The 26540-nt window shown below is 36.7% G+C and overlaps 3 protein-coding genes across 5 annotated transcripts; all 3 read left to right on the forward strand.

The window, feature by feature from the left end:
• Window positions 1-1624: 1624 nt before the first annotated feature.
• Window positions 1625-11232, forward strand: LOC130994855 (signal peptide peptidase-like 2). 3 transcript variants are annotated; one of them, XM_057919961.1, is made up of 15 exons: window positions 1639-2025; window positions 2935-3093; window positions 3175-3286; window positions 3697-3816; window positions 3976-4127; window positions 4229-4411; window positions 4563-4597; window positions 4804-4960; window positions 7353-7406; window positions 7481-7573; window positions 7662-7804; window positions 10015-10085; window positions 10191-10274; window positions 10361-10486; window positions 10691-11232. In XM_057919961.1, exons 1-14 carry the CDS (start codon window positions 1888-1890, stop codon window positions 10474-10476), a joined length of 1617 nt encoding a protein of 538 aa, XP_057775944.1. In that variant the 5' UTR covers window positions 1639-1887; the 3' UTR covers window positions 10477-10486; window positions 10691-11232. The 3 variants fall into 3 exon arrangements, with proteins under 3 accessions (XP_057775942.1, XP_057775944.1, XP_057775945.1); XM_057919962.1 differs by having other exon boundaries at window positions 10779-11232; XM_057919959.1 differs by lacking the exon at window positions 10691-11232 and having other exon boundaries at window positions 1625-2025; window positions 10361-10671.
• An 8106-nt stretch (window positions 11233-19338) lies between these two features.
• LOC130994393 (putative late blight resistance protein homolog R1A-10) lies at window positions 19339-20769 on the forward strand. Its single transcript, XM_057919437.1, has 2 exons — window positions 19339-19606; window positions 20318-20769. Exons 1-2 carry the CDS (start codon window positions 19339-19341, stop codon window positions 20767-20769), a joined length of 720 nt encoding a protein of 239 aa, XP_057775420.1.
• A 2208-nt stretch (window positions 20770-22977) lies between these two features.
• Window positions 22978-26136, forward strand: LOC130994394 (putative late blight resistance protein homolog R1A-3). Its single transcript, XM_057919438.1, has one exon. The coding sequence runs from the start codon at window positions 22978-22980 to the stop codon at window positions 26134-26136; it is 3159 nt and encodes a 1052-aa protein (XP_057775421.1).
• The last annotated feature ends 404 nt before the right edge of the window (window positions 26137-26540 follow it).

The raw sequence follows: 26540 nt of genomic DNA on the forward strand, positions 1-26540 counted from the left end.
ATAGAAAATAGAAAAAATGTTAAAAAATTACAAAAAAAAACTACAATATGTATATGGAGAAAATAATAAAATTAACTAAATCTTTTTTTAAATTTGAACTAAAATTTATAAATAAATTAATTTTTAAAAGTTTTTAAATTTTTTTTGTCTCAATAAATTTTATCTAAATAGAACTACTACTCAAATTGGGACGAAAGGAGTATAATTTTCATGCACTGACACAAAAAAAAAAAAAATCCAAATCCCATTTCCTAGGCTCCTTTTTAGTTAAATTATTACAACACTTTCTTCTAGAAAGGCATGGGAAAATCAATTGTGGGTGAGGCTGACACCACTACATAACTCCAATTTCCAAACTCAGTAAAATACTCTCTTAATTTCATTATTTAAATAAGGGTTAATTACGCCAAAAACCATGAACTTTGGGCCCATTTCCAAATTTTCCATGAACTTTGTTTTTTATCAAATTTTCCCTGAACTTAAGGGCGTGATCAATTTTTCCATGATTTTCGAAAATCCCCAATTTGACTGCTGACTTGGCACCATTTAAGTCACCTGAAAGCTGACTTGGCACCGGCGACGATGTGAAGAAACGACGTCGTCCTATACTCATGTGAAGAAACGACGTCGCCCACCGGACCACCCCTGCCCTCTGAACTCCGACTTCATCTTGTTCGGCGTTGGCTAACAACAGCATAGCCAGCAACCAGGTACTGCGGAGGGGGGCGGCGGATCTGCGGTGGACGGCGACAGTGGAGGTGGTCGATTGGGATTTTCTGTTTGAGTTTCCAATTTTCAGATCGGGATTTGGTGGCGCCAGATTTGGTTTTGCGAGGGTGGGGGAAGGCGGTGGGCGCGCGGTGGGGGCGGATCTGGTTTTGCGATGGGGGAAGGCGGTGGTAGCGCGGTGGGGGGCGGATCTGGTTTTGCGAAGGTGGGGGAAGGTGGTGCGTGGTGGAGAGAGAATAGGCGGTGGAGTCCGCCGGAAATCGAGCAGCAACAGTCGAGCCCAAGTTCGCAGAGGTGGTTGGTGGCGCCAGATCTGGTTTTGCGAAGGTGGGGGAAGGCGGTGGGGGAAGGTGGTGCGTGGTGGAGAGAGAATGGGCGGTGGAGTCCGCCGGAAATCGAGCAGCAACAGTCGAGCCCAAGTTCGCAGAGGTGGTTGGTGGCGCCAGATCTGGTTTTGTGAGGGTGGGGGAAGGCGGTGGGCGCGCGGTGGGGGAAGGCGGTGGGCTCGCGATGGAGAAAGCTATCCTTTTCTGATGACGGCGGCGGTGGAGGAGCAGCCACCTGTGTGGTGGCGGTTGTAATGGCTGGAGGGAGCCATGGCTGCCGGCGACCTCCGATGGACTTCCACGGTGGAGGAGCAGCCACCTTTGTTTATTTTTTGTCTTTTTTTTGTTTTTTTTTTTCAAGTGTCAATCATACAGTCCAATAGGCGCCATGTCAGTTTAGTAATACCATGTAGGCGACACGTCAGCTCGGAACATCACCGGAGCAAAAAAGCATGGAAAAATTGATCACGCCCTTAAGTTCAGGGAAAATTTGATAAAAAACAAAATTCATGGAAAATTTGGAAATGGGCCCAAAGTTCATGGTTTTTGGCGTAATTAACCCTTTAAATAACAGACATTAATTTTTGGAACAAAATCATGCTCTTTGCAACTATTGAGAGAATAAACAGAAACACGATCTCAGATTGAAAAACCAAGAAATATTTAAAGCAGCCCTTCTTCTAATTTGGTTGACTCCGTTGATTCTTTAAGTCCCTTTTTCTCTCTCTCTCTAGACTTCACCGGAGGTGGAAGTGTCATTGCGGTGGAGAAGATGCAGTGAGAGAGTTAACAAGAACTTGAAGGGAGTTAGAATTACTGATCGCATTTTCTGATGGATGTTAAGAGGATTTGCTTATGGGCTGCTTTAATGCTTTTCCTAAGCAATTACGGTGGAGTGTGGGCTGGTGACATTGTTCATGATGATGATTTGGCTCCCAAGAAGCCCGGTTGCGAGAATGATTTTGTGCTCGTAAATTTCCCAATTTTGCTCCGTACTTCTCTTTATGATGGGTTAATTTCAAAAAGATTTAGTCTTGAATCGTGTTCTTGTCTTTAATATGCGTGTATTTATGTGTGGGTGTCTGAACGTGTGGTTTGTATGTGATTTTGAGCTGAATTTGACTGAGTTTGCTTCTTTTAATGTCAACTATCTATTTAGATTTGTATATTTGTTTTTTGTTTTTTGTTTTTTAATTTCCGGGTCTGATTATTCAGTGTGTTTTACTTGTACTGAGATTGTCTTTTCAAGCTTCATGTCATCATAAATCCTTGATTTTCTTTGTTCATAAAATTCCTCGTTTAGAATCTAATTTATCGATTTTTTCTGAAATGCTATTTTGTGCATCTGTGTTATATTAGTGTGTAAGTACTAGTTTACAATTACTTATAAGTTATAACATTTATATTTAGATCTAATGTTGTAGGAATTGGGCTTGAAATATACATGGTGTTGCTTTTAATTTGCTCTATATAAATTTATCTTCATGTTTCTCTCATTTGTCTTTGGTTTTTGGACATTATTGTTGTGACTGCAAGCATATTTGTCTCGATGACTCGCCTAGTTCTAGAACGAATTCACAGTCTTGCTGATAATCTGGAAAGCTTCTTCCTCTTTCCCTTTTCTCCTTGATTAAGTTTTGATGACATCTGATTTATATTCAAAATATGATTGTGCATGTGTATTGTTATTTGAATAGTCCTAAGTTGAAGACATTTTAATAGTTGAACCATCAGTAGTTTTCTGGTACCGTCGTCCAGTCTTTTGGAGCTGAAAGAATATAAAAATTATAATTAGGAAGCATAGGTATTTCTTTCTGTTCCGTGCGTCTTTTATTTTTATTTTTTGAATTTTTCCATATGATGGTGTTACAATTGTCAGGTAAAAGTTCAAACTTGGGTTGATGGCGTAGAAGATGTGGAATTTGTTGGTGTCGGTGCTAGATTTGGTAAGACCATAGTATCGAAAGAGAAAAATGCTAATCAAACTCGCCTGGCTCTATCGGACCCTCGGGATTGCTGCAGTCCTCCCAAGAAAAAGGTTATTGTTGTGAGTTCTGAATTTGGATGGGATTAATGTTCACACATGCTGATTAAGGAATTCTTTTCTAAATGCTTACAGTTTCTTGGAGATGTCGTGATGGTGGACCGCGGAAAGTGCAAATTCACAGTGAAGGCGAATTTTGCTGAAGCTGCTGGAGCTTCAGCAGTCCTCATTATTAACAACCAGAAAGGTAATGGATGCTTGTGTTTGTGGACGATATAACAACACTAACACTCTTCTATAGTAGGTGCATTAACATATGTGTTAGATGGTCTAGAAACGCCCATCACAGTGGCCTGAGAAAGAGGCGTAATGGAGTGGACATGATCCAATTTATGGTGCTGCCCGAATCTTATTCAAACTATAATCGTTGAAGTATAGGATAGTCTATTGTATACATGATATCTTTTTGCATTTAAGTTGTATTTTTAATTGATGTGACGCAGACTAGATCACTGAAACATGAACTGAATGGATAAATATATCCTTAATAACATGTAAAATTTGGTACAGTTCAATCATGTTAAAAATGAATTTGCATATTTTAGATTTTTTTTAGCTGTGATGCATAATAATGCCGGCAATTCCTGAATTCTGCAGAACTTTACAAGATGGTTTGTGAGCCTGACGAGACTGATCTAGATATACAGATCCCTGCTGTCATGCTCCCCCAAGATGCTGGTGCTACATTGCAAAAATTATTATCAAATGGTTCGTCAGGTAAGAATGTATCGGTCATGCTTCGTTGCAACTTAAATTGAAATGACTATATATCATTTGTTTCAAACACTAGCTATGTGTCTTTTTTTTTTTTTAATGTTTTTTGGGTTGTCTTAATCGTCACAATATTGTTTACCAAAAGCTATATTCTTTATACAGTTTCTGTACAGCTGTACTCTCCATGGAGACCAGTGGTAGATATCGCCGAAGTATTTCTATGGTTGATGGCTGTTGGTACAATCTTGTGCGCCTCTTACTGGTCTGCGTGGAGTGCCAGAGAAGCAGCGATAGAACAAGATAAGTTCTTTAAGGTTAGGCGTGGTCTTAGTCTGTTACTTAAGGTTGAATTTGTGTGTCCTCCGGTGTCGTTGAGTTGACGGCTATGTGTATTCGTCTTCATTACTATTCATAGGATGGTACTGAAGAATTCCCGAGCATTAAAAGCAGTGGTGGAAGCAGTGTGGTGGATATCAATACAACATCTGCAATCTTGTTCATTGTTATCGCTTCCTGTTTCTTGATTCTAATTTACAAGCTAATGTCGTACTGGTTCATTGAACTCTTGGTTGTTCTCTTCTGCATTGGTGGTATAGAGGTACGGCCAATTCTTTTTTGCACACTGAATGGAAACTTAATTTTTCCTGGTATACATCTACCCTTATGGTCAGATGTTTATAGAGCTACAATTATGACTATATCACTAATTTTATTTTTATATTAAATTTCTGGTTAATTTCTTCTTGCAGGGCTTGCAGACTTGCTTGGTTGCCATACTTTCTAGGTATAGAACAGAAGCTTTCAGCTGAATATGTCGATTCACTTGTTCTTGGCTTTTTGCTCTGCTACGCAGCTATTGCTCCTTTGAAAAGAAAATGAACTCAAAAAATAGGCATCGAGCATCCGCAGGGGCAATGGCCATAGTGGTACATTTTTCTCATTGGTATAGACAAAATGAATTGTAAACTAGGTTCGTTCATAATTTTTCAGGTGGTTCAAGCAAGCTGCAGAATCATTCATTAAAGTTCCCATCTTGGGAGCCATTTCATACCTTACTCTAGCGGTTGCTCCATTTTGCGTAGCTTTTGCCGTGGTTTGGGCTGTCTACAGAGAAGTCTCTTTTGCATGGATAGGCCAAGATATTCTTGTGAGTATAATCATTGTCAAGTTTTCCCTCTTTTTGAGATCTTCAAAATTGTTGACTTCTAAATTCTCCACATCGTCTCATTTGCTTGGCCTCGTTATTTTGAAGTACAATTTATCACGACATTTCATATTACCCTTTTTGTCGTCTTTGCATATGAAACTTGTGGTCTTGTTTATAAATCATCTTCTTAACTACTTGTACATTTCTTATTCTTCTACCAATTAAGTTTTGGTCCTTTCTCAGAGTCTCGTCCTTCTTGCTTTGTCCTGAGAACACATGCTCAAACACACAAAATCAATGAACAAGAGATGATCAACGTGAACAAATAAATAGTATAACACATGCACAAGATTGAAAATCTACTGTGGTGCACGTCTTACATTTATTTGTTCACTCTGGTAATTTCTTGTTCATGGATTTTATGTGTTTCTACATTATGTCGTACATGATCCTTCTATATATATATATAGGGTTTAGTTATAGTGAGAATGTTATTTTTCGTGAGAAATGAGAATACTGCATAAGCTAGTATATAGTGTTGCATAACCTGTTTGTAATGACTGAATAATGGTATTCAATTAATTGATACTCCCTCCGTCCCTGAAATGGCTTCCTCTTTAGGGACGGCACGGGTTTTAATAAAAAGTTGTAAAGTGTATTGATAGTGGAGAAAAAGTGATATAATTATTATTGGAAGTTGTGAAAAGTGTTATAATTAGCATTGGGAGTGGTGAAAAGTGAAAAGTAAGAATAAATAAAGTATTATTAGTGGTGGGGTATGTTTCCAAAAATGGAAAGAAAGAAAGAGGAAGTTATTTGGGGGACGTCCCAAAATGGAAAAAGAGGAAGTTATTTTAGGGACGGAGGGAGTAAAATTTTTGCTCCCTTCAGGATTCGAGTCCCACGTAAATTTTTGCCCCCTCTAAGTAAATATCAGCCATAGGATTTGAAAATCTAATATTACAAATTCATTTTTATTTCTCAGCACATTTGTCTATTCTTATTTGATCTTCTCCCTATATATACAGAGAGAGAAAGGTTCAATGGAGAAATGCAAATATTGTTAGAAAAGAGAAACAATCTCAACCATTGAAATAGCTCAATTAAACGTCCAATAATTAAGAATAAATCAAGTGTTCAAATTTTGATGAACATGTCAATAATTTTGATGAACGAACATATTTGTTGAAAATCTCGCATTCTAGGATTCGAACCCCCAACCATAATGCTTGTTCAATAAAATTATTAGTATGCTCATCAAAATTATTGATTTGTTCAATGTTTCTAAATTTCGCAAAAAAATTAATTTCTCCATAAAACCTAACCTTATATATATATATATATAGAGAGAGAGAGAGAGAGAGAGAGAGAGAGAGAGAGAGAGTGGTTCCAATGAGAATGGACAAATATTGTGAGAAATAAGAATGAATCTAGAACGTTAAATTTTTACCTGGGTTCGATATCCGGATGGAGCAAATTTTTTATCAATTAACTGAATCGTTATAATAACACTATAGACTGCCTTATTCAACACTATTTACTGACTTATATATATATATATATATATATATATATATATATATATTATATACATATATTTAGGTTTGAGATACAGTGAGATTGTTATCTTTCGCGACAAATAGGAATAACGAATAATCAATAAAATCCATGAATAAGCTGCTTATAATGCACTAATTGCCGTATTAAGTTAATGTGTTGAAATTTTCGTCCCTCCACGATTCGTGTGTTACAAGCGTCTTATTAATGAATTTTATTGATTTATTCATTTTTAGAAATATCTTACGATTAATTCAATAATAGGATTTGAATATTTGGGCGTTCCAAATTCATTTTTATTTCTCACCATATTTAGTCATTTTCATTGGATCCTTTCTCTCTCTCTATATATATTTATACTTATATATGTGGAAAAGTGATTATATAGATCCCTTAGCTTCCCATAGTACCATAGATACCCTTAACAGTGCATAACGTTGAACGCAAAAGTGCATATATGATTATAAAAAGTGCATAACTGTATTAACCGAAAATATATATATACATATAATATAATGCATTATCAAAAAATGCATGATTATATGTAAAATAATGCATTATTGTGTACACAAAAGTGCATGAGATCTATGGTACTATAGGAAGACAGGGATCTACCTGATCCTATCCCTATATATGTATATACATCACAACTGATGAATGGTTATCGAAAGATAAAGATTTGCTTGATGATCGAGAGAAAATCCCAATTTTTGCTGATTCCTACTTGTTGCCACCTACTTAATTCTTATATAAACATTTTTGCCATACCAATTCCTCACATGTGATTTATTCGATTTGGTCACAAACTTACATGGAAATCTTGTTCAATCTGCAGGGCATTGCTCTGATAATTACTGTGCTTCAAATAGTGCGGATTCCAAATCTTAAGGTAAAAACTTTTGACTTACCGAGCCTGAGTTCAAGAGCAGACTTGAAATCGCTTTGTTCTTTATACCTTGTCAGGTGGGTACTGTGCTTTTGAGCTGCGCTTTCATCTATGATATATTTTGGGTGTTCGTTTCGAAGACACTGTTCAAAGAAAGTGTGATGATTGTGGTGAGTGATTATCGAACCTCAGAGCATATCTCTTAAGTGATTTGAGAAAGAAGAAGATATTGAGTTTGCTTTCTTTATACCTTTCAAGGTAGCTCGTGGCGATAGAAGTGGCGAGGATGGAATCCCGATGCTTCTGAAGATTCCACGTCTATTTGATCCTTGGGGTGGTTACAGTATCATCGGCTTTGGAGACATCCTCTTGCCTGGACTGCTAGTTGCATTTTCCCTCAGGTTTGAATCCTCCGCCATTTGTTATTCTTACCTTCTCCACCTCAAAACCGTACTGGACCACAACATTTTGGTCGGTTCGGTACAGTTTTGAGCTTACCGGTTTTCGGTTTTGTTAATATTATGGAGAAACTGAGCTTTCTTTGGTCGGTTCCATTTTTTGTTACTTAATTTTGGTCTAAACCGAACCGGCTGAAGTTTTTAGAATTTAGTATGTTTGTTTTTTTCAATTTTTTCTGGAAAACCTTATAAAAACTAACCCCCAAATTTAATTATGCTAACCACCCCTTACGCAAGCCTCCACTGTCCCGTTCTACTTCTCAGTTTCTTTTAATTCTACTTTTGTTTTTTCTTTAGATGTTTTTTTCTTGCAAACAAGCATTGAGAAAAAAAATGAAATCGCTTGGCATTGTTTCGGTTTAACCCGAAACCCACCACTCCAGAAAATTTTGGTCGGTCCGGTGCTCAACCCAAATTCTTTTGGTCATTTTGGTTTCCTAATTTCAGTTCACCAGATCGAATTGCGGTTATTTCAGTCTTGGTTTAAAGAAGCCCGAGGCCCAAACTGCCCCGGAACCTAGGCGCAGGGCTTTTCGTAGGCGAGGCGCACTAAAGTATAAAAAATTCTAATATATTTACCTATAATGTATTTTATACTAAAAACACATACTTAAAACCCCAAATACTTAAACTCACAAATACTTAATTTGAAACACAGAAATACTTAGGGCCCGTTCGGTTCAAGAGATAATATCTCATGATTAATTGTGCCCATGTTCGGTTTATAGTATTAGATTGATAACTTAATCTAGGATATTATCTCTGATAGCTAATCCCCCGATTCAGAATCAGAGCCTAACCCCTCCAACAAAATTAGTCATGGGTGGTGGTTTACCTTTATGCCCTTTATTTCAATTATTCACTTGCCAAATTCAAAAATTATGTAGCTCTCACCTCTGTATCCGGGTGACTCAAGATTGTGACTTTGTGAGGTAATTTAAATTTATACATCTTTGGCCTTGAATTTTCGTTTTGAATCTCTAGTCTCATCTTCTATCATCTATTATTGTGTTAATTAGTTTTGAACAAAATTTCTGAACTAATATATAACATGAGCTTTTTTTGGAAGAAGTATTTTCAGGGGTGTATAAGTAAATATGTTTTAATTTAGCATTATATAATCTTGCAAACCAAACATGTTTTCAATTATATAAAAATTAACAACCCAACCAAACAATTCTTCTTTAATCAAGATTCAATCTTAACTTATCCCATACTATATCTCACTACTATTTTATCTATGGAACTGAACACCACCTTAAAGTCTTAATGTATGATCATATCTCAAGCAACTAATCAATAATCATCATCATTAAAAGCATCATCCCCATCTCCTTCATCATCTTTGTCTTCACCAATGTCCTCTTCCATCTCCGCCCCATCCTTATCTAAAAGTCTTCTTGACCTCAAACTCGATCCAACAACACCCTTTCCTTTTTCAACACTAGATGCCCCTCTACCGCTATAAAAAATTCTAAACCCTAAATACCGAAGGCGCGCGCCTGGAGGCTTTTGCGCGCGTGCCTCCCTGCACCTCTGTGCGTCTCTTGTAGGTTGGCATGCCTCGCCTTAAAAATGCCCTAGACCTGTGCCTCGACTAAGCCCTGCGCCTAGGTATGCTTTTTAAAACCCAGATTTCAGTTGATCGAACCGACCGAATGTTCACCTCTTATCACTTTTGACCTTTATGGTTTTATCTTTAGAAATTGATAAGAAAAAATGGGTAATTGTACCTAAATATACAAACTTTGACCAAATTTTGGTTGTGCACTTGAATTAAAAATTATGCCTCAAAATACACTAACTTTCAATTGTTTATGATTTTTTACATGGTTGCCAATTTCTGGCGAATTAATGTCATTGTGATTAGTTGAAGTGGCATAAATATCCGACTACATCGCTTAGTACATTTCACACATCTATCTCACCATTAATTTGGGAGCAATTGACAACAGTATGAAAAATCAGAACAATTGAAAGTTCATGTATGAAAAATCAGAACGATTGAAAGTTCATGTATTTAGAAGTAGAAATTTTAGTTCATGTACAAAATTAGAATTTGGTGAAAGTTCATGTATTTAGGGGCAATTACCGCAAAGGATTAAGGAAAAAGTATACCTCTTACTATGTTTTGTGTATTCTATCCATTGCAGGTATGATTGGCTAGCAAATAAGAGCCTACGAGCTGGATACTTTTTGTGGGCGATGCTTGCTTATGGATTAGGTAAACAATATACACATCTCCTTCGCCTCGCATTAACAGCACCAAGACATTCGAACGTTGCACTATAACTTAAAAGTTGGCCGATTTTCTTGCTGCCGTGTTCAGGTCTTCTCATCACATATGTAGCATTGAACTTGATGGATGGTCATGGCCAACCTGCGCTTCTTTACATTGTCCCTTTCACCCTCGGTATGCTTTTCATTCCATGTTTTGTTCTCATTACTATGTGAGAGGTGATAAATAAACGGATGAATTTGCCCTATCTGGCGTTTCAGGTACGTTTTTAGCTCTCGGGAGAAAACGAGGCGATCTGAAGCTTCTGTGGACTAGAGGCGAGCCGGAGAGGATCTGCCCTCATGTTCGTCTCGAGTCTACTCAAGAATCACTCTGAAAAATATTTAGTGAGTGTATAAATCAATCACATATAGTGCTAATATTAAATTTGATCAGTAGATCAACCCCTAATTAGTCTCTCTACCTATGGTTTGCACCTTACTACTGTGATTCATACCTCTCTAATGTAAGCCAGGAAACACATCTTGTAATGTATATAATATTCCAAATTTATAAATAACTAATTCTGTCATGGTGTATTGTGTTTGTAGTGTTATATAGTTATGCATTCCCTTCATTTACACCTATTCATGGAATCGCCGAACAAATTGAGAGAAACATATATACATATATGCACAGAAACACCACTCAAGCATAGACTTCGGTGCCGCCAAAGTTGAGATGACTGCGGCGGTGGATATTTTTGAGATGGTCTCCTACACGCTCCCAGCCGCGACTGGACTCACGCCACACCAACATTCACAACAAGAATGAAGCTTTGAAGTTTTAAAGGTTATGTTATTCGTTTATTCTTTTGCGTCCAGCTTTCGTGTCGAGCTCGAAGGTCTCTTGTTGTGAAGTTTCGTAGGTGTTTATGTTCTTATTTGGTACGACCGTCGGGCAGTTAGAAATTTTGCCATGGTTTGCTTGTAAGCAAGGTTTAAGGAATACCAATTTTTGTAAACTTTGCTTGTGTTCGTAGGTAAAATTTGGTGCTGGTATGCTGTCTTGCTTATGTGAAAATGATCTGATTAATTGATGTGTGAAGGAATATATGAACTTCATTTTAATGATGTTGGGTTATTGAAGTCGATGAACATGAATGAGAAGGTTAGGCTTACTCTGATATTCTTAAGATTGAAACATAAACTGCTATCAATAACAGTTAAATGTTTGTATGTGACTCGAGTCGCAACAATTTTATTGGTTTGTTGTTTGCTTTACTAGAAAGTGAGAGAAGCTGGAAACAAAATAACACAAGCAGTTTGGGGTCCTAAACTTATTATACAAAGTTTTCCGGCCCTATATGCTAAATGATTTAAAGGTGATTTTAAATACAGACCTTAACTTTTCAAATAGGAAACATGTCAAGTCAAGTGGGACGGCCGAAAAAAAACTATATTAAGTAGTGGGACGAGGGGAGTATATATTACTGAGTATAAAATAATATCCATAGTTGATAGATTGAATTCTAAGAGTTCAAACTTATTTATAAGTGTGATATGAGTGATATTCTTGTATAATAAACAAGGGTTAATTATAGTTTATAGTCTGAACGTTCAACAAATTTCAGTTTATACCCTCAACTTTAAATTATTTTTTGTATAGCCTAAACTTTGAGAAACTATTTAATTATAACCACAATTGCACCAAATTTATGTTAGTAGCCTATTTATTATCGTACTTATAGATAAAATAATGATCAATTATTATGAAACTAGAGCATAATGTATTCTACATCACCATCGGAACACCGATGTACCAATGTAGTTGGAATCGCGCCAAAGAGTTAGTGAAACGATGCCAATTTGTAAACGCGATTCTGACTTCACCGGTGGTCCAATGACGATGGGCCACCTATCGTTAAAAATCTCATTTAGTGTATAATACATTAGGATTTGATTTCTTGGCAATCGGTCATCGTTTCATATGTAATTTCGATAAAGTAGAGCTAATGTCATAATTTTTATATGATTGTGGCTATAATTAAACAATTTCTCAAAGTTTAAGCTAGGTATATAAAAATTAAATCAAAATTTGAGGCTGTAAATTAAAATTTGTTGAAAATTAAGGCTATAAACTATAATTAACCTTACATAATTTCCCTAAAGTAGATTGAAAAATAAAGACACAATCCACAAATCAAATTTTATAAAATATGACTATTTTATAATATGTATAGTTTACACTACCAAATTAAATTATAAAAAAGGGGTTTTGGCAAATAAAGTCATGAACTATTTTGAATTTGCAATTTTAACGTGACTTTTGAAGCATGACGAATTAAATCACCACCTTTTTAATTTTTGCAATTTCGTTCCCCTAATTTTTTCTGATTGTCAGATTGTTGAGTTAGAGTTTACATGAATTAATTCTCCACGCAATATTTATGTTACAGCGTCGTTTGCAATAAAATGGTTTAATATTGAAAATTATGGTGCAAATACAGAATACGATTCCTTTATAATTTGGGAAAAAAATTTAATTGAAATTGTACGAAACAATAACGTTTAGGCCTCACAAATATGACATCTTCTTTACTAATCCACGTAAGCTCCAATTGAACATTCTGATGACCGAAAAAAATTTGAAGGATGTAATTGCAAGAATTGAAAAAGTGATGATTTAATTCGCCACACTTCAAAAGTCAAGTTAAAATTACAAATTCGAAATAGTTCGTAATTTTATTTTCCAAAACCCCTAAAAAAATAGTATATTTTTAGAAATCTCAAATTCAAAGTTTAGTAAATGTAGTCTCCACTAAGAAGCTTTTCTGTATCCGCCCTTATTATTTGTGACATTTTAATATATTGTTTAGTACAAAACATACAATTTTTTATAAATAAACAATTCAAAAATATTATACAAATTTGAGTATAGGCAATACGTAATACAAGTTATATTACTCCGTTCTATTTTGGGCGTCCCATCATAAGTGAGACTATTTTATTTTTTGATAAAAGTTTTATTCTGTAAATATTTTTTCACTTTTTCACCTACACACAAAATACATCTTTCTTAATTCTCGTACCCAAAAAAGGGTCTCACTTATAGTGGGACGAAGGCAGTATAATTTACCACACCTTATTTCATACAATGTACTCCCTCCGTCCCACGAATCTTGACACGAATTTCTTTTTGGGTCGTCCCACAAATATTGACACAATTCTAAATATAGTAGCAATTATTACATTCTCTCTCTCCTATTTTATCATTTTATTATCTTCTTTTTCATACTTTATCACTTGTATACTTTATTACCTACACACTTACAACACTTATCTACAATTTCTTAATTCCGTGTCGAAACCAAACGTGTCAAGATTCGTGGGACGGAAAGAGTATTAAACGATCCTAATTATATTAAAAATGATTTAATCTAACTATCTAAGGAATTAATACAAATTTTATTGCACTTCTAAAAGTGTAAAAATGAATTTAGTTAAAATCAAAATTATTCCAAAATGGAAGTTAGAAAGTTTGTGCGAGAAAGACATTAAAATTTTGCATCGGTAGAGGAAAAAAAGAAAAAAAAGGATACATTTAAAAGCAAAATGGTTCCACCGATTATTGCGAAGAAACAAGTTTTGACGGAAGAAGACTTTAAAAGGCCAAGCTGAAGTGTTATTTGAAGGCTGAACGCTGTCGTTTAAGAACAGCAGTCTCCGCTGTGAGTTCTCCTAAGCACCCGATTTCCATCCTCTTCCCTGCGTCGTAAACGAAGCACTCTTTTAGTTTGGAGCAATCTGCAGAAGGACTTGAGATGGCAGCTTATGCAGCTCTCGTTTCTCTTTTGAACACCATTCAGCAGATGATGACCCATCCTAACCTTTCCACTTCTTTCGACATCAATCAGATCCAATCTCTTCAAGAAAAGGCTGCTTTGTTGGTCGATTTCATTGAGACCTATAATTACGGTGGTGGATTTAGCCAAGAAGCACAAGATCTCGAAAGTCTAATCGCATCTGCTGCTCATACGGCTGAAGATATGATTGAATCTCACATCGTTAATCAAATCCTTCCTCTTTCAGCTCATGATGAGGAAACAGCTTTGAGTTTCTCGTTGTATCTACAGACAAAAAGGGCAATTGAAGAGAAAAATGCAGCTCCAGTTGGAGATGTTGATCAATTTAATGGTGAATCTAACCTCAGCAACTTTGACTATCTGCGGCAGATAATTGAAGACATGGATGCTATCATCAAAACTACTTACAAGACTAACAACATGGGCCAAATCAGGCCGAGTACAAAGCATAGAATACATGATGCTTCCTACCACACATTTGCATAAGGAATAACACTCATGTCTTTAAGCTCTTCACTAGTAACAGGACACTGACTACTAGACAGTTTAACATGTTGAGCTATAGGGACCTGAGCAACTTTTGCTTCATTCATATTGAATTTTAACAATACTTTCTTCAAGAATCAGATTGAACAAGCATAAGTTTCATATTTTTCCTATCTCTCTTGATATCCATACCAAGAATTCTTCTAGCAACCCCTAGATCTTTCATATCAAATTCAGCACTCAGTGATTGCTTTACTTTATCAATTTCAGTACTAGAACTACTAGCAATAAGCATATCATCAACATACAAGAGTAAGTAAACAACCACAGACTTAGCAACTTCTTTCAAGCAGTAGCGGATCCAGGATTTTTGAATTGGGGGTACGAAAAAAATAATTTCATAAACATAAATATAAAAGATACTTTAATGTTAAAAATACTAGTATATCTTAAAACATTGTTCAAAGATAGTTAGATGCAAAAGAAAATTAAATAACTATATATCTAGTTTATCTTCCGACGAGTCTTCATTTCTTCAAAGCGTTTGACGACCTAACCATTGGAAATTTGTAAAAATATATATTTCTCAATGAAAATGATCAAACAATCATTTAATATTTGATCCCTCATATTATTTCACAACTTATTTTTGACATAAGTTATTCTAGAAAACAATCTCTTCACACTTATAGTGGTAATCTGAAGAATCAATACCAATTTAATTAACAAAAATATTAGAGGATAAGTCAGGTGACTCTTTATTTCAATATACCCATATATATTCCTCTTAACTCTATTCGCCTCTCTCTAATTTTTTTTTTGAGAAATCGTGTCTATGTCTCTCTAATAATTGCGGCTCTCTAAAAATTGTATACGTGTGAATCTTTATCACAGCCGCCACTTTTTACATTATAATGGGCCAAACCGCCAAAGCCCAAATATATTTACAAGTAACACAATAACACACTATCGGTTGGGGGGACAAATTTAACTAAATAACTTGAAATATATAATACTACTAGTATTAAAAAACAAATTTGGGGGTACAGCTGTACCCCCACCGCCCCTTGTAGATCCGCCACTGCTTTCAAGTATACATATCTATCATGCAATGTTCTCTTGAAACCTATACTTATCATGAATTCATCAAACCTTTTATTCCACTGTCTTGGACTTTGCTTCAGTCCATACAAAGACTTTTTCAAGAGACATACTTGACCTTCACAGCCAGCTACTTCAAAACCCTCTGGTTGATTCATGAATATGGTTTCTTCTAACTCACCATTTAGAAAAGCTGTTTTAACATCCATCTGTTGCAATTCTAAATCTAGGTGTGCAGTTAGAGCAAGTATAAGTCTAATAGAGCAGTGTTTGACAACAGGAGAGAAAATTTCATTAAAATCTATACCTTCTTGCTGAGAGAAACCTCTAGCAACCAACCTAGCTTTATACCTGATGATCTCTGTACCATTATGAACCTCCACCTTTTTCTTGTATAACCATCTACATGTTACACATTTCTGGTTCTTAGGTCTGTCCACCAAGATCCAAGTCTTATTTTTCAATAAAGACTCTATTTCCTCCTCCATAGCTTTGATCCATTGCTTGCTTTCAGAGCACTGAATTGCTTCTTTATAGGTCTTAGGCTCTTTGTAATTTACCTCTTCAGCTACTGAGAAAGCAAAGCTAATTGGATCTGCTTCAGAGTATTGGTAACTCTCCTAGCTCTGTCACGAGCTAGATGATAATCACTGAGATCCTCAGTATTAGCCTTTTGTTGATCATCTTCTTCCTGTTTGATACCTGTCACTTCTGATACTCTAGATATTTCATCATCAATAGGTGTGTTATCACTAGTTTTATCAGTGTTTACTTCAACTCCTTTACTAGCATACTCAGTAGTAGATTGCTCTTTGAGAGGCATTATGTTTTCTTTAAACACTACATCTCTACTTACTAGGAGTTTTCCCTTTCCAGACTCTATGCACCAGAGTCTGTACCCTTTAACCCCTGTGGATAACCCACCATAACACATCTCAATGCTCGGGGTTCCAACTTATCATGCCTAACATGCATATAAGCTAAGCATCCAAATTTTCTCAAGTTTGAATAATCAGCAGCCCTACCAGTCCACAGTTCTTCAGGAGTTTTAAAATCAATAGCACTAGAAGGGCATCTATTTATAAGATGAGCAGCAGTGGTGACTGCTTCTCCCCAAAATTTTGGTGGCAAACCTGAGCTAGAGAGCTTACACCTAACTCTCTCAATGAGAGTTCTATTCATTCTCTCTACAACCCCATTATGTTGGGGATTTTCAGGTACTGATTTATGTCTTTTTATTCCCCTTTCTTTACAATATTCTTGAAATTTTTCAGAGGTGAATTCTAAGCCATTGTCAGTCCTTAAGCATTTCAACTTAACAAATTTATCAAAGGCATCAGACTTGTGTTTTAAAATGTAAACCCAAACTTTCCTAGAGAAATAATCTATTAGAGACATGAAATATACTCCTCCACCTATAGTGGTGGTTTTCGATGGGCCCCACAGATCACAATGAACATATTGAAGTGGTACAGATGAGACATGTTTACCAACAGGATATGGAAGTTTCTTACTTTTACTTATGCACATGCATCACAATTGTTTAGCTTTGCATCAGCAGATACACTCAACATACCTTGTTTCTTAAGTTCAATTAATCCTTTTTCACTAATATGTCCAAGTCTTTCATGCCACAATTTAATATCACAAGTGGAAGCAATTTCAGACTCTCCAACAATAGTATCAGCAACTAAATGATACATAGTCTGTTTTCTGGTTCCTTTCAAAACAATTTTATCTTCTCTTAAGACATATATATCATTAACACATGATTTAAACTCATAGCCTTTCATTTGTAGTGATCCAAGGGATATCAGATTCCTTTTTAGACTAGGAATATATCTAACTTCAGTTAAGAGCCTTACAAAATTATCGTGTAGCTTTAACTTGATTGCACCAATGCTTTTGACAGGGCAGACTTGGTTGTTTCCCAAAACTACAGATCCCAAGTCCTTCATCTGCAAATCAACAAACCAATTCAAGTTAGGACACATATGGAAAGAACACCCTGAATCTAATATCCAATTATTCTCAGTTTTAGAAGATGTGATGTTTAAAGCTTCAACTTCTTGGAAACTTTCAGCAAGGTCTGCAGTGTCTGATGAGCCTTTTTGAGCTTGTTTTCTTTTCCCGCTGTAGCAGTCTTTCTTGATATGCCCTGGCTTCTTGCAGTAGTTGCATTTCTTGTTTTCCTTCTCATCATCCTCCTTCTTTCCCGATCCTCCCTTCTTTTCTTTGAAAAGCTTCTTGAATTTTCCTTTGTTGAACTTTACTTTGACATTAAGGCTTTCACTTGTGGTTTCTTGCCTGCCATCAGATGCCTTTTGCAGCTCCCTAGATTTCAAAGCATTCATGACTTTTTCAAGAGAGATAGCAGTCTCCTTACCATACAGCATGGCATCCCTCATGTTGTCATAGGATTTGGGCAGGGCACTAAGGAGCTGGATTGCTTTGTCTTCATCTTCTAGCTTTACATCAATATCAGCCAAATCATCAACGACTTTATTGAATTCATCCAGTTGATCAGATAGATTCTTCTCCTTTGAAACTCTAAAGGAGTACAACCTCTTCTTCAAGAAGAGCCGATTAGACAGAGACTTAGTCATGTAGAGGCTCTCCAGTTTAGCCCATACTGCAGCTGCAGTGTCTTCTTTTGACACCTCTCTCTCGGCACTTTATCTCCCAAATGCAGGATGATAGTGCTATGAGCCTTCTTTTGCATTTCAGCGAACTTCACCTTCCCATCTCCTTCTTTAGGTGCCTTCTCTGGGGTCAGAACATCATCTAGGCCATGTTGAATGAGAATGGCCCTCATCTTCATTCTCCACAGGGAGAAATCATTATTCCCTGTGAATTTCTCGGTGTCGAATTTAGCAATCGACATTTGGTTGATCTCCAGTCTTGAGATTCAGTATGATGTAGCAGTGAAAAGATTGACGATTCCTCCACCGATCAGAAACTCCTCCGATTCAGATTTCCTCCGATTCAAATCTCAAGCAGTTAGTGTGCGTCGATCTTCCTATTCCCACATATAGCGCCACTTGTTGTGGAATTGCTTGGGAAGACAATCAACGTAGCAAGAACAGAAAAGAAACGAATACAAACAAGATTTACGTGGTTCGGATTTTTCAATCCTACATCCACGGAGAAGAAACGATCAACTCTATTTCACTATGAACACTCAAGAACTTTACAATTACATTTGAGAACTCTCAATACTAGAAGAAGTGTATAGCCTACAAATCTATCAAGATTGCTATAATTCCTCACTCTCAACTAGCTCGTACAGTAACTGGAAATATTAAGCAACAACTAAAAACTAAGCTAAGTATTTAAACAAGGGAAACCAGCAACTGGAATGGTTGACCTGCGAGCTGATCTCTGGATTGAAGGAACAGATCCGTTGGATCTGTTTTAACCACTTTTATCAGTCTTTAAATGAACTCCCTTAACACTTATTTATTTACTAACTGACCCCTCAGCCCCTCAGCTATAGACTAATTGTATGCAGATACTTTTACTCACAATGGTGATGGAGTTAGCCAAGAAGCACGAGATCTCGAACGCCTATAATCACATCTGCTGCTCATACAGCCCAAGATATGATTGAATCTCACATCGTCAATCAACTCCTTCCTCTTTCAGCGGATAACAGGGAATTAACTTTCAGTTTCTCACTCTATCTACAGAATAAAAGGGCAATTGAAAAGAAAATTACACCTGTAGCTGGAGATGAATGCTGGATCAATTTCATGCAGCTCATTAAAAATCAATTGGAGAGAAAAAAAGGAGCAATTGAAGAGAAAAATGCACCAAGCAGACCTCAGGTGCTTGGAGTATCTGCGGCAGATAATAGAAGACATGGGTGCTATCATCGACAAGTCCAATCAATTGAAGGAGAAACAAAGATTCAGAGAGGAGCATTCAACACCTCCTCTTACTCTTAGTCTTACTCAGACCAGAGAAGAAACTGCTATGGTGGGATTTGGTGATGAGTTGATTCAACTTCTTGACGAGCTCACCGGTCATCGATCCAATCTGCATATCATCTCAATCGTCGGTATGGGCGGCATGGGTAAGACTACTCTTGCCAAACATATTTATGCTAATCAACTCATCATTGAACACTTTCATATTCGTGCTTGGGCTACCATTTCTCAACAATACGATGCTAAACAAATGTTGGTCAAATGGGCCAGCATATAGGCTACTATTCACAGCTCTTGCCAATTTCCATGCATTTATGGCAAATAATCTCATTGTCAAAAGTTGCTGCCATTGTTTTCAACTATTACGGCTAAGTTTGCCTATAAATTGAGCCTTGCAGCAACATTGAGAAATCTTCTTCTGTTAGTAGAGAGAGCAAGAGTGAGTTGAAGGAAAATCTCAAATACGAGAGTTTGAGGGTTTGAGACAAAAGCTTAGTTAGAAGCTTTTGGTGTGAGAAAATTAGATAGTAATTTTCTCGGGGTATAACGGGTTGTGAGTTGAGTGTTGTGAGTGTTGTAAACACTGTATATTTTTCTCCCTTGTTAAATAGATCTGAAGCAGCTCCGGAGACGTAGGCATAATTGGCCGAACTTCGTTATCAAATTTGTGTTTTTATTATTCCGCATTTATTTCGCTCTCACATATCTGGTTAGAGGGAAATTGCACCTAATTTCCCAACAACAAATTCTTCAACAACTAGTTTCTAGCCTAGGAAAATCCTCCGATAAAACTGTAGATGAATTAGGAGAACAATTACATAAAACTTTATCTGGTAGGAGATATTTGATCATTTTAGACGACATATTGAGTGTCGAAGCTTGGAATGAAGTGAGGTGTTTCTTTCCCGATAATGGAAGTGGAAGCCGGATTGTTCTAACTACTAGGTTGTCAGATGTAGCTAACAATTGTGGCTCTTCTTGCTTTTTGAAGAATCTTCTAGATGAGAATGAAAGTTGGGAATTATTCTGTAAGAAGGCATTCCAAAATGAAGATTGCCCCACTGAACTTGAGGAAATTGGAAGGAAGATTGTTAAATTATGCAATGGACTAGCATTGTCCATTGTTGTGATCGGGGGGAGACTTTTAAAGTCTTCTAGGACCGTAGAATGTTGGAAGAGTGTTGCTAAAGATATAGAATTAAGTCCCAATTCAAAAGAGAAGCAAGAAAGCTTTGATGTATTATTTTCAAGTTATGACCACTTGCCTCCTCATCTAAAGCCTTGCTTTCTTTATATTGGAGTTCTTTAACTTACTCCTTATCATAACCTCCATATCTCGAGAATCATCCAACTTTGGGTTGGTGAGGGATTTTTGAAATCAAATGGAGGCCGCGTTTTGGAAGAGACTGCAGAGGATTACTTGAAGGAACTTATTGACAAAAATATGATATTAGTTGAGAAGCGAAGTAAAAATGGGAAGATGAAATGTTTTGGTATTCATGATCTTTTAAGAGACTATGCTTAAAAGTAGCAGAGCAACAAGGGTTTTTTCATGTGATCTCTCAAGGCCCTGTACTAGGCACAGAACATCGCCTCGTATATCACATTAATGTTCGCTGGTGGGAGTGGCAAACTTCCAATTCTTCCGGGGGGTGAGACAAAACGCCAGACTTCCACTAGCACGCACTATCTTGGAATGTGATTTTCCTCGTGAGACTTATAGAAAACCATTAGGGTGTGTTAACTTGCGCTACCTTGCTCTGTGCTACCCTGGTGACTGGGATGTGAAGTTACCTAGTGTACTATCCTTGGTGTGGAATCTGCATGCTTTAATCTTTCGGAAACCTTCACGGAACGTTTTGAAATTTGTTGCACCAATTGAAATTTGGAAGATGCGACAACTTAGGCATATCGAGTGTGGTGGAATTTATCTTCTTCATCCCAATGGACAAGATGAGTTGTTAATCTTGGAAAATCTTCAGACTCTTGGGAATGCAATTTGAGGTTGAGTGAGGATGTGTGCAAGATCATTCCCAACATCAAGAAATTGAATCTTGAATATCGTAAGTTTGTAGGATGGGATGATAGTTTGATGGAGTGTTTGTGTAATCGTGATCGCTAGCACAAACTTGAATCACTCAAACTGAGATGCGATAGTGGATTGTGGGATTATAAGCTGAATGAGTTACTCACATTTCCGAGTTCGCTGAACAAGTTGTCCTTGAGTGGTTTAAAATGTGATCTGAAATATTGGAATGCAGATAGTTGTCATTTCCCAATTCTGGAGAAGCTTATTCTTTGTCATGTATATGAGTTGGAAGAGATCCCACGGGGTATTGGTGAATGGTGAGATACCAACACTCAAACTTATTCATGTGAGTCGTTGTTATAACTCCGTCGCCATTTCAGCTATTAAAATAAAAGACGAGCAGCTCGAGTATCAGGGCAATGGTGACCTTCAAATCCAAATTCTTGTCTCATCAGCTCAAATGGAGAGCTTCATGGCAATGGTTTCATATTCTGTGCTTTGTATTATTTGTGCACTTGCAGTACATAATTCTATGGTTTGAATGCATGCTTCTTCATTTTTGCACGAGAATGATCTTTTTTCCAGTAAAAGCGAAAAGTTAAAGGTTCCATGTGGAAAGGATCAATCATAATCATGAAAAGTTGATGGTCTCTTAATTAGAATAATTGGTTTTGCATTGTTGTAATTAATGTGTCATGGGACGTTCAATTTGAAGTACTCGTTCCGCTACAATTCATGCATATCTATTATCAAGTGTCACTCAGTTAATTGATTAGAGGTGGGCCAATCATGCAAACCAAAACACTTGATTACAATGGATTATTTTATCAATCATCCATTATCACTCAAACCAAACACCTTCTTATAGTATTAAGTAAATGATATTTTTATGAATAATAATTGATATTTTTACTAACAACAAATAATACTTTTGTCCATAACGACCATAGCAAATGAAACCATACATATAAAGTATCTTTATGATACAAAATAATATTTTTCTTAATAATAATAAATACAAATTTACATTTCATAAACGACTCTACAACAACATCCACGAAGATTTAATCGAGCATATTTGAGCACGATTAATTTGGTCCTTCCTATCCAATCATAGTTAAATTAATGTAATTCTTTTAATTATTGTAAATTTTATTATTGTAATTTATTTTAATGTTGAAATTTTAAATTTAATGAAATGTTCGATTTTAAAATTTAATATTTATTTTGTACAAAATAAAAATAAATTTTATAGAACCCCCATTGTGGATGAGGGGCTCTTAAGTAGGGACCCAAAAGGGGCTCGTGCGGTGTGGATGCTATAATAAGGATAAAATAATGATATGAAGTGGATTAGGATCAGCAGAAAAAGGGCCAAAGTTGATATTTCAAAAGATAATATTGCTCTCATCCAAACAAACACTCTTTCGTTTCCAACAACACTACCGTTGACCAGTTTTCATATTGCAATCTGCAGATTAGTTTGAGATGGCAGCTTATGCAGCTCTTGCTTCTCTCTTGAACACTACTCAGCAGATGATGACCCATCCTCCTATTTCCACTTCTTTCCACAACATTCAGATCCAATCTCTCGAGGAAAAGGCTGCTTTGTTGCTTGATTTTATAGAGACCTACAATTATGTTGGTGGAGTTAGCGAAGAAGCACAAGATCTGGAAAGCCTAATCGCATCTGCTGCTCATACAGCTGAAGATATGATTGAATCTCACATCGTCAATCAACTCCTTCCTCTTTCAGCTCATGATCAGGAAATACCTTTGAGTTCTTCTTTGTATCTACAGAAAGAAAGTACAATTGAAGAGAAAAATGAAGCTGCAGTTGGAGATGTGGATCAATTTCATGGTGGATCCAACCAAGCAATTGAAGAGCCTGCACCTCATGTAGCTAAAGGTGGATGCTGGATCAATTTCATGCAGCTCATTAAGAGAAAAAGGGCGATTCAACCGAAAAATGAAGCTGCAGTTGGAGATGTGAATCAGTTTCACGGTGAATCCAACCAAACAATTGAAGAGCATGCACCTCATGTGGCTGCAAGAGAAGCACGAGATCTGGAAAGCCTAATCGCATCTGCAGCTCATACGGCTGAAGATATGATTGAATCTCACATCGTCAATCAACTCCTTCCTGTTTCAGCTGAGGATGGGGAAGCAGCTTTGAGTTTCTCATTGTATCTACAGAAAAAAAGGGCAATTCAAGAGAAAAATGCAGCTGCAGTTGGAGATGTTGATCAATTTCATGGTGAATATAACCTCAGCAACTTTGACTATCTGCGGCAGATAATTGAAGACATGGATGCTCTCATCGAAAAGGCCAATGAGTTGAAGGAGAAGCACAGATTCAGAGAGGACCAACCCCCCACGCATTCAACAACTCCTCTTAGTCTTACTCAGAGATTGAGAGAAGAAACTGCTATGGTAGGATTTCATGATGAGTTGATTCAGCTTCTTGACGAGCTCACCGGTCATCGATCCAATCTGCACATCATCTCAATCGTCGGTATGGGCGGCATGGGTAAGACTACTCTTGCCAAAACTATTTATTCTAATCAACTCATCATCGAACGCTTTGATATTCGTGCTTGGGCTACCGTTTCTCAGCAATACAATGCTAAACAAATTCTTCAACAACTTCTTTCTGACAAAGACAACTCCTCCAAAAAAATGGTAGATGAATTAGGAGAACAATTGCATAAAACTTTATCTGGTAGGAGATATTTGATCATATTAGACGACATATGGAGTGTCGAAGCTTGGGATGAAGTAAGGTGTTTCTTTCCCAATAATGGAAGTGGAAGCCGGATTCTTCTAACTACTAGGTTGTCAGATGTGGCTAACAATTGTGGATCTTCTTGCCTTTCGAAGAGTCTTCTAAATGAGAATGAAAGTTGGGAATTATTCTGTAAGAAGGCATTCCAAAATGAAGATTGCCCCACTGAACTAGAAAAAGTTGGAAAGGAGATTGTTAGATTATGCAGAGGACTAGCATTGTCCATTGTTGTGATCGGAGGGAGACTTTTAAAGTCTTCCTGGACCGTAGGATATTGGGAGAGTGTTGCCAAAGATATAGAATCAAGTCCCAATTCAAAAGAGAAGCAAGAAAGCTTAGATGTATTGGTTTCAAGTTATAACTACTTGCCTTCTTATCTAAAGCCTTGCTTCCTTCATATAGGAGTTCTTAAGCATATAAATTGTGAGAAACTCAATATATTGAGTATCATCCAACTTTGGGTTGCTGAAGGTTTTTTGAAATCAAATGGAGGCCAAGTTTTAGAAGAAGTTGCAGAGGATTACTTGAAGGAACTAATTGATAGAAATCTGATAATAGTTGAGAAGAGAAGTAAAAATTGGAAGATGAAATATTGTGATATTCATGATCTTTTGAGAGACCTATGCTTAAAAGTAGCAGAGCAACAAGGGTTTTTTCATGCGATCACTCTAGACCCTGTACTAGGCACAGAACGACGCCTTGTATATCACAATGATACCTCCAGACTTGCACGCTCTATCATGTGCTATAGATTTCAGTTGGTGGAGTCTCATAAACATAGATTGTTGAGAATTTTGTATGAATACAGAGACAGGTCAGTTGAAGAATTATTAGGGTGTGTTAACTTGCGCTACATTGCTTTTCAGAACCTAGAAGTTTCTTTGTTGGAGCTTCCTAGTTCATTATCCTTGTTATGGAATTTGCATTCTTTAATCTTTCAGAAAACTTCGAGGTCGGGTTCTCTAGTTGTTGCACCAATTGAAATTTGGAAGATGCGACAACTTAGGCATATCGAGTGTGGTGGAATTTGTCTTCCTCATCCCAATGGACAAGATGAGTTGTTAATCTTGGAAAATCTTCAGACGCTTGGGAATGCAGTGAATTTGAGGTTGAGTGAGGATGTGTGCAACATCATTCCCAACATCAAGATATTGCATCTACAATATAATGATGGGTTGCGAGGGTACGATGATAGTTTGATGGAGTGTTTGTGTAATCTTGATCGCTTGCATAAACTTGAATCACTCAAACTGAGAGGCGACATTAGGTGGAGGAACATGTATTTTAAGCTGAATGAGGTACTCACATTTCCCAATTCACTAAACAAGTTGATCTTGCGTGGTTTCGAATTTGAGTGGGATGATCTGACAATAATTGGTTCCTTGCCCCTACTGGAAGTTCTCGTGGTACGAGGTAATTGGGTCATGGCGGAAACGAGGACGTGGAGTCCTGTTGTTGGCCAATTTCAACGCCTCAAGTTCTTGAAAATTTATAACTGCTTTCTGAGATGTTGGAATGCAGATAGTTGTCATTTCCCAAATCTGGAGAAGCTTATTCTTCATACTCTAAATGAGTTGGAAGAGATTCCATGGGGTATTGCTAAGATACCAACACTCAAACTTATTCATGTGAAATGTTGCAGTAACTCCGCCGCGATTTCGGCTTTGAAAATAAAAGACTACCAGCTCGAGTATCAGGGAAATGATGACCTTCAAATCCAAATTCATGTCTCTTCAGCCAAACTGGAGAGCTTCATGGCAATGGTGGAAACAGAGGGCTTGACGCTGGATAATGTTCAATTTGATGTAAAAAATATATATAAATATAGATTTCCAAGTATAGATAGTATAGAATCTAGATGAAGACCAAACTCTAAACCCTAGTTTTGTATCTCGTTATAAATAGGTTTTTAGTCATCACAATAATATGTTCATGCAGATTTATCTTCATACGCTATTCTCTCTTCTTCTCCTCTTCTCCCTACTTTACAACACGTTATCAGCACAATTGTTCTACATTCATTCTTGCTGATATGTCCTAAGAAAGAATTGTGTTTTTCATATAGGGTGTGTTTACTTTGATAGAAAAGGTTAAGAAAAAATATATTTTTCATCATTCTCACATGTTTCCTATGATGGATAATTTTCTCCGGTCAAGCAAGAAAATTTATTCGGGCAGCCCTTTTTCACTCTTTTTCTCACAAATGTTGGATAATATTATCCTATTGGGAGGGTGTGAAAATATTTTCCAACATTTCAATTTGTTT

Source organism: Salvia miltiorrhiza, chromosome 7 (assembly GCF_028751815.1).
Source record: "Salvia miltiorrhiza cultivar Shanhuang (shh) chromosome 7, IMPLAD_Smil_shh, whole genome shotgun sequence".
NCBI classification, from domain to species: Eukaryota; Viridiplantae; Streptophyta; class Magnoliopsida; order Lamiales; family Lamiaceae; genus Salvia; species Salvia miltiorrhiza.

What these genes read in the sequence shown, in the direction of transcription:
- LOC130994855 (XM_057919959.1), top strand. Translation starts at nt 1,888, where the DNA reads ATGGATGTTAAGAGGATTTGCTTATGGGCTGCTTTAATGCTTTTCCTA. An exon ending in TTGGTTGCCATACTTTCTAG is followed by an intron (nt 4,598 to 4,803) that starts GTATAGAACAGA and finishes ATAATTTTTCAG; the next exon opens with GTGGTTCAAGCAAGCTGCAG. An exon ending in GATGCTTGCTTATGGATTAG is followed by an intron (nt 10,086 to 10,190) that starts GTAAACAATATA and finishes TGCCGTGTTCAG; the next exon opens with GTCTTCTCATCACATATGTA.
- LOC130994393 (XM_057919437.1), top strand. Translation starts at nt 19,339, where the DNA reads ATGCACCAAGCAGACCTCAGGTGCTTGGAGTATCTGCGGCAGATAATA. An exon ending in CGTCGGTATGGGCGGCATGG is followed by an intron (nt 19,607 to 20,317) that starts GTAAGACTACTC and finishes TGATCATTTTAG; the next exon opens with ACGACATATTGAGTGTCGAA.
- LOC130994394 (XM_057919438.1), top strand. Translation starts at nt 22,978, where the DNA reads ATGGCAGCTTATGCAGCTCTTGCTTCTCTCTTGAACACTACTCAGCAG.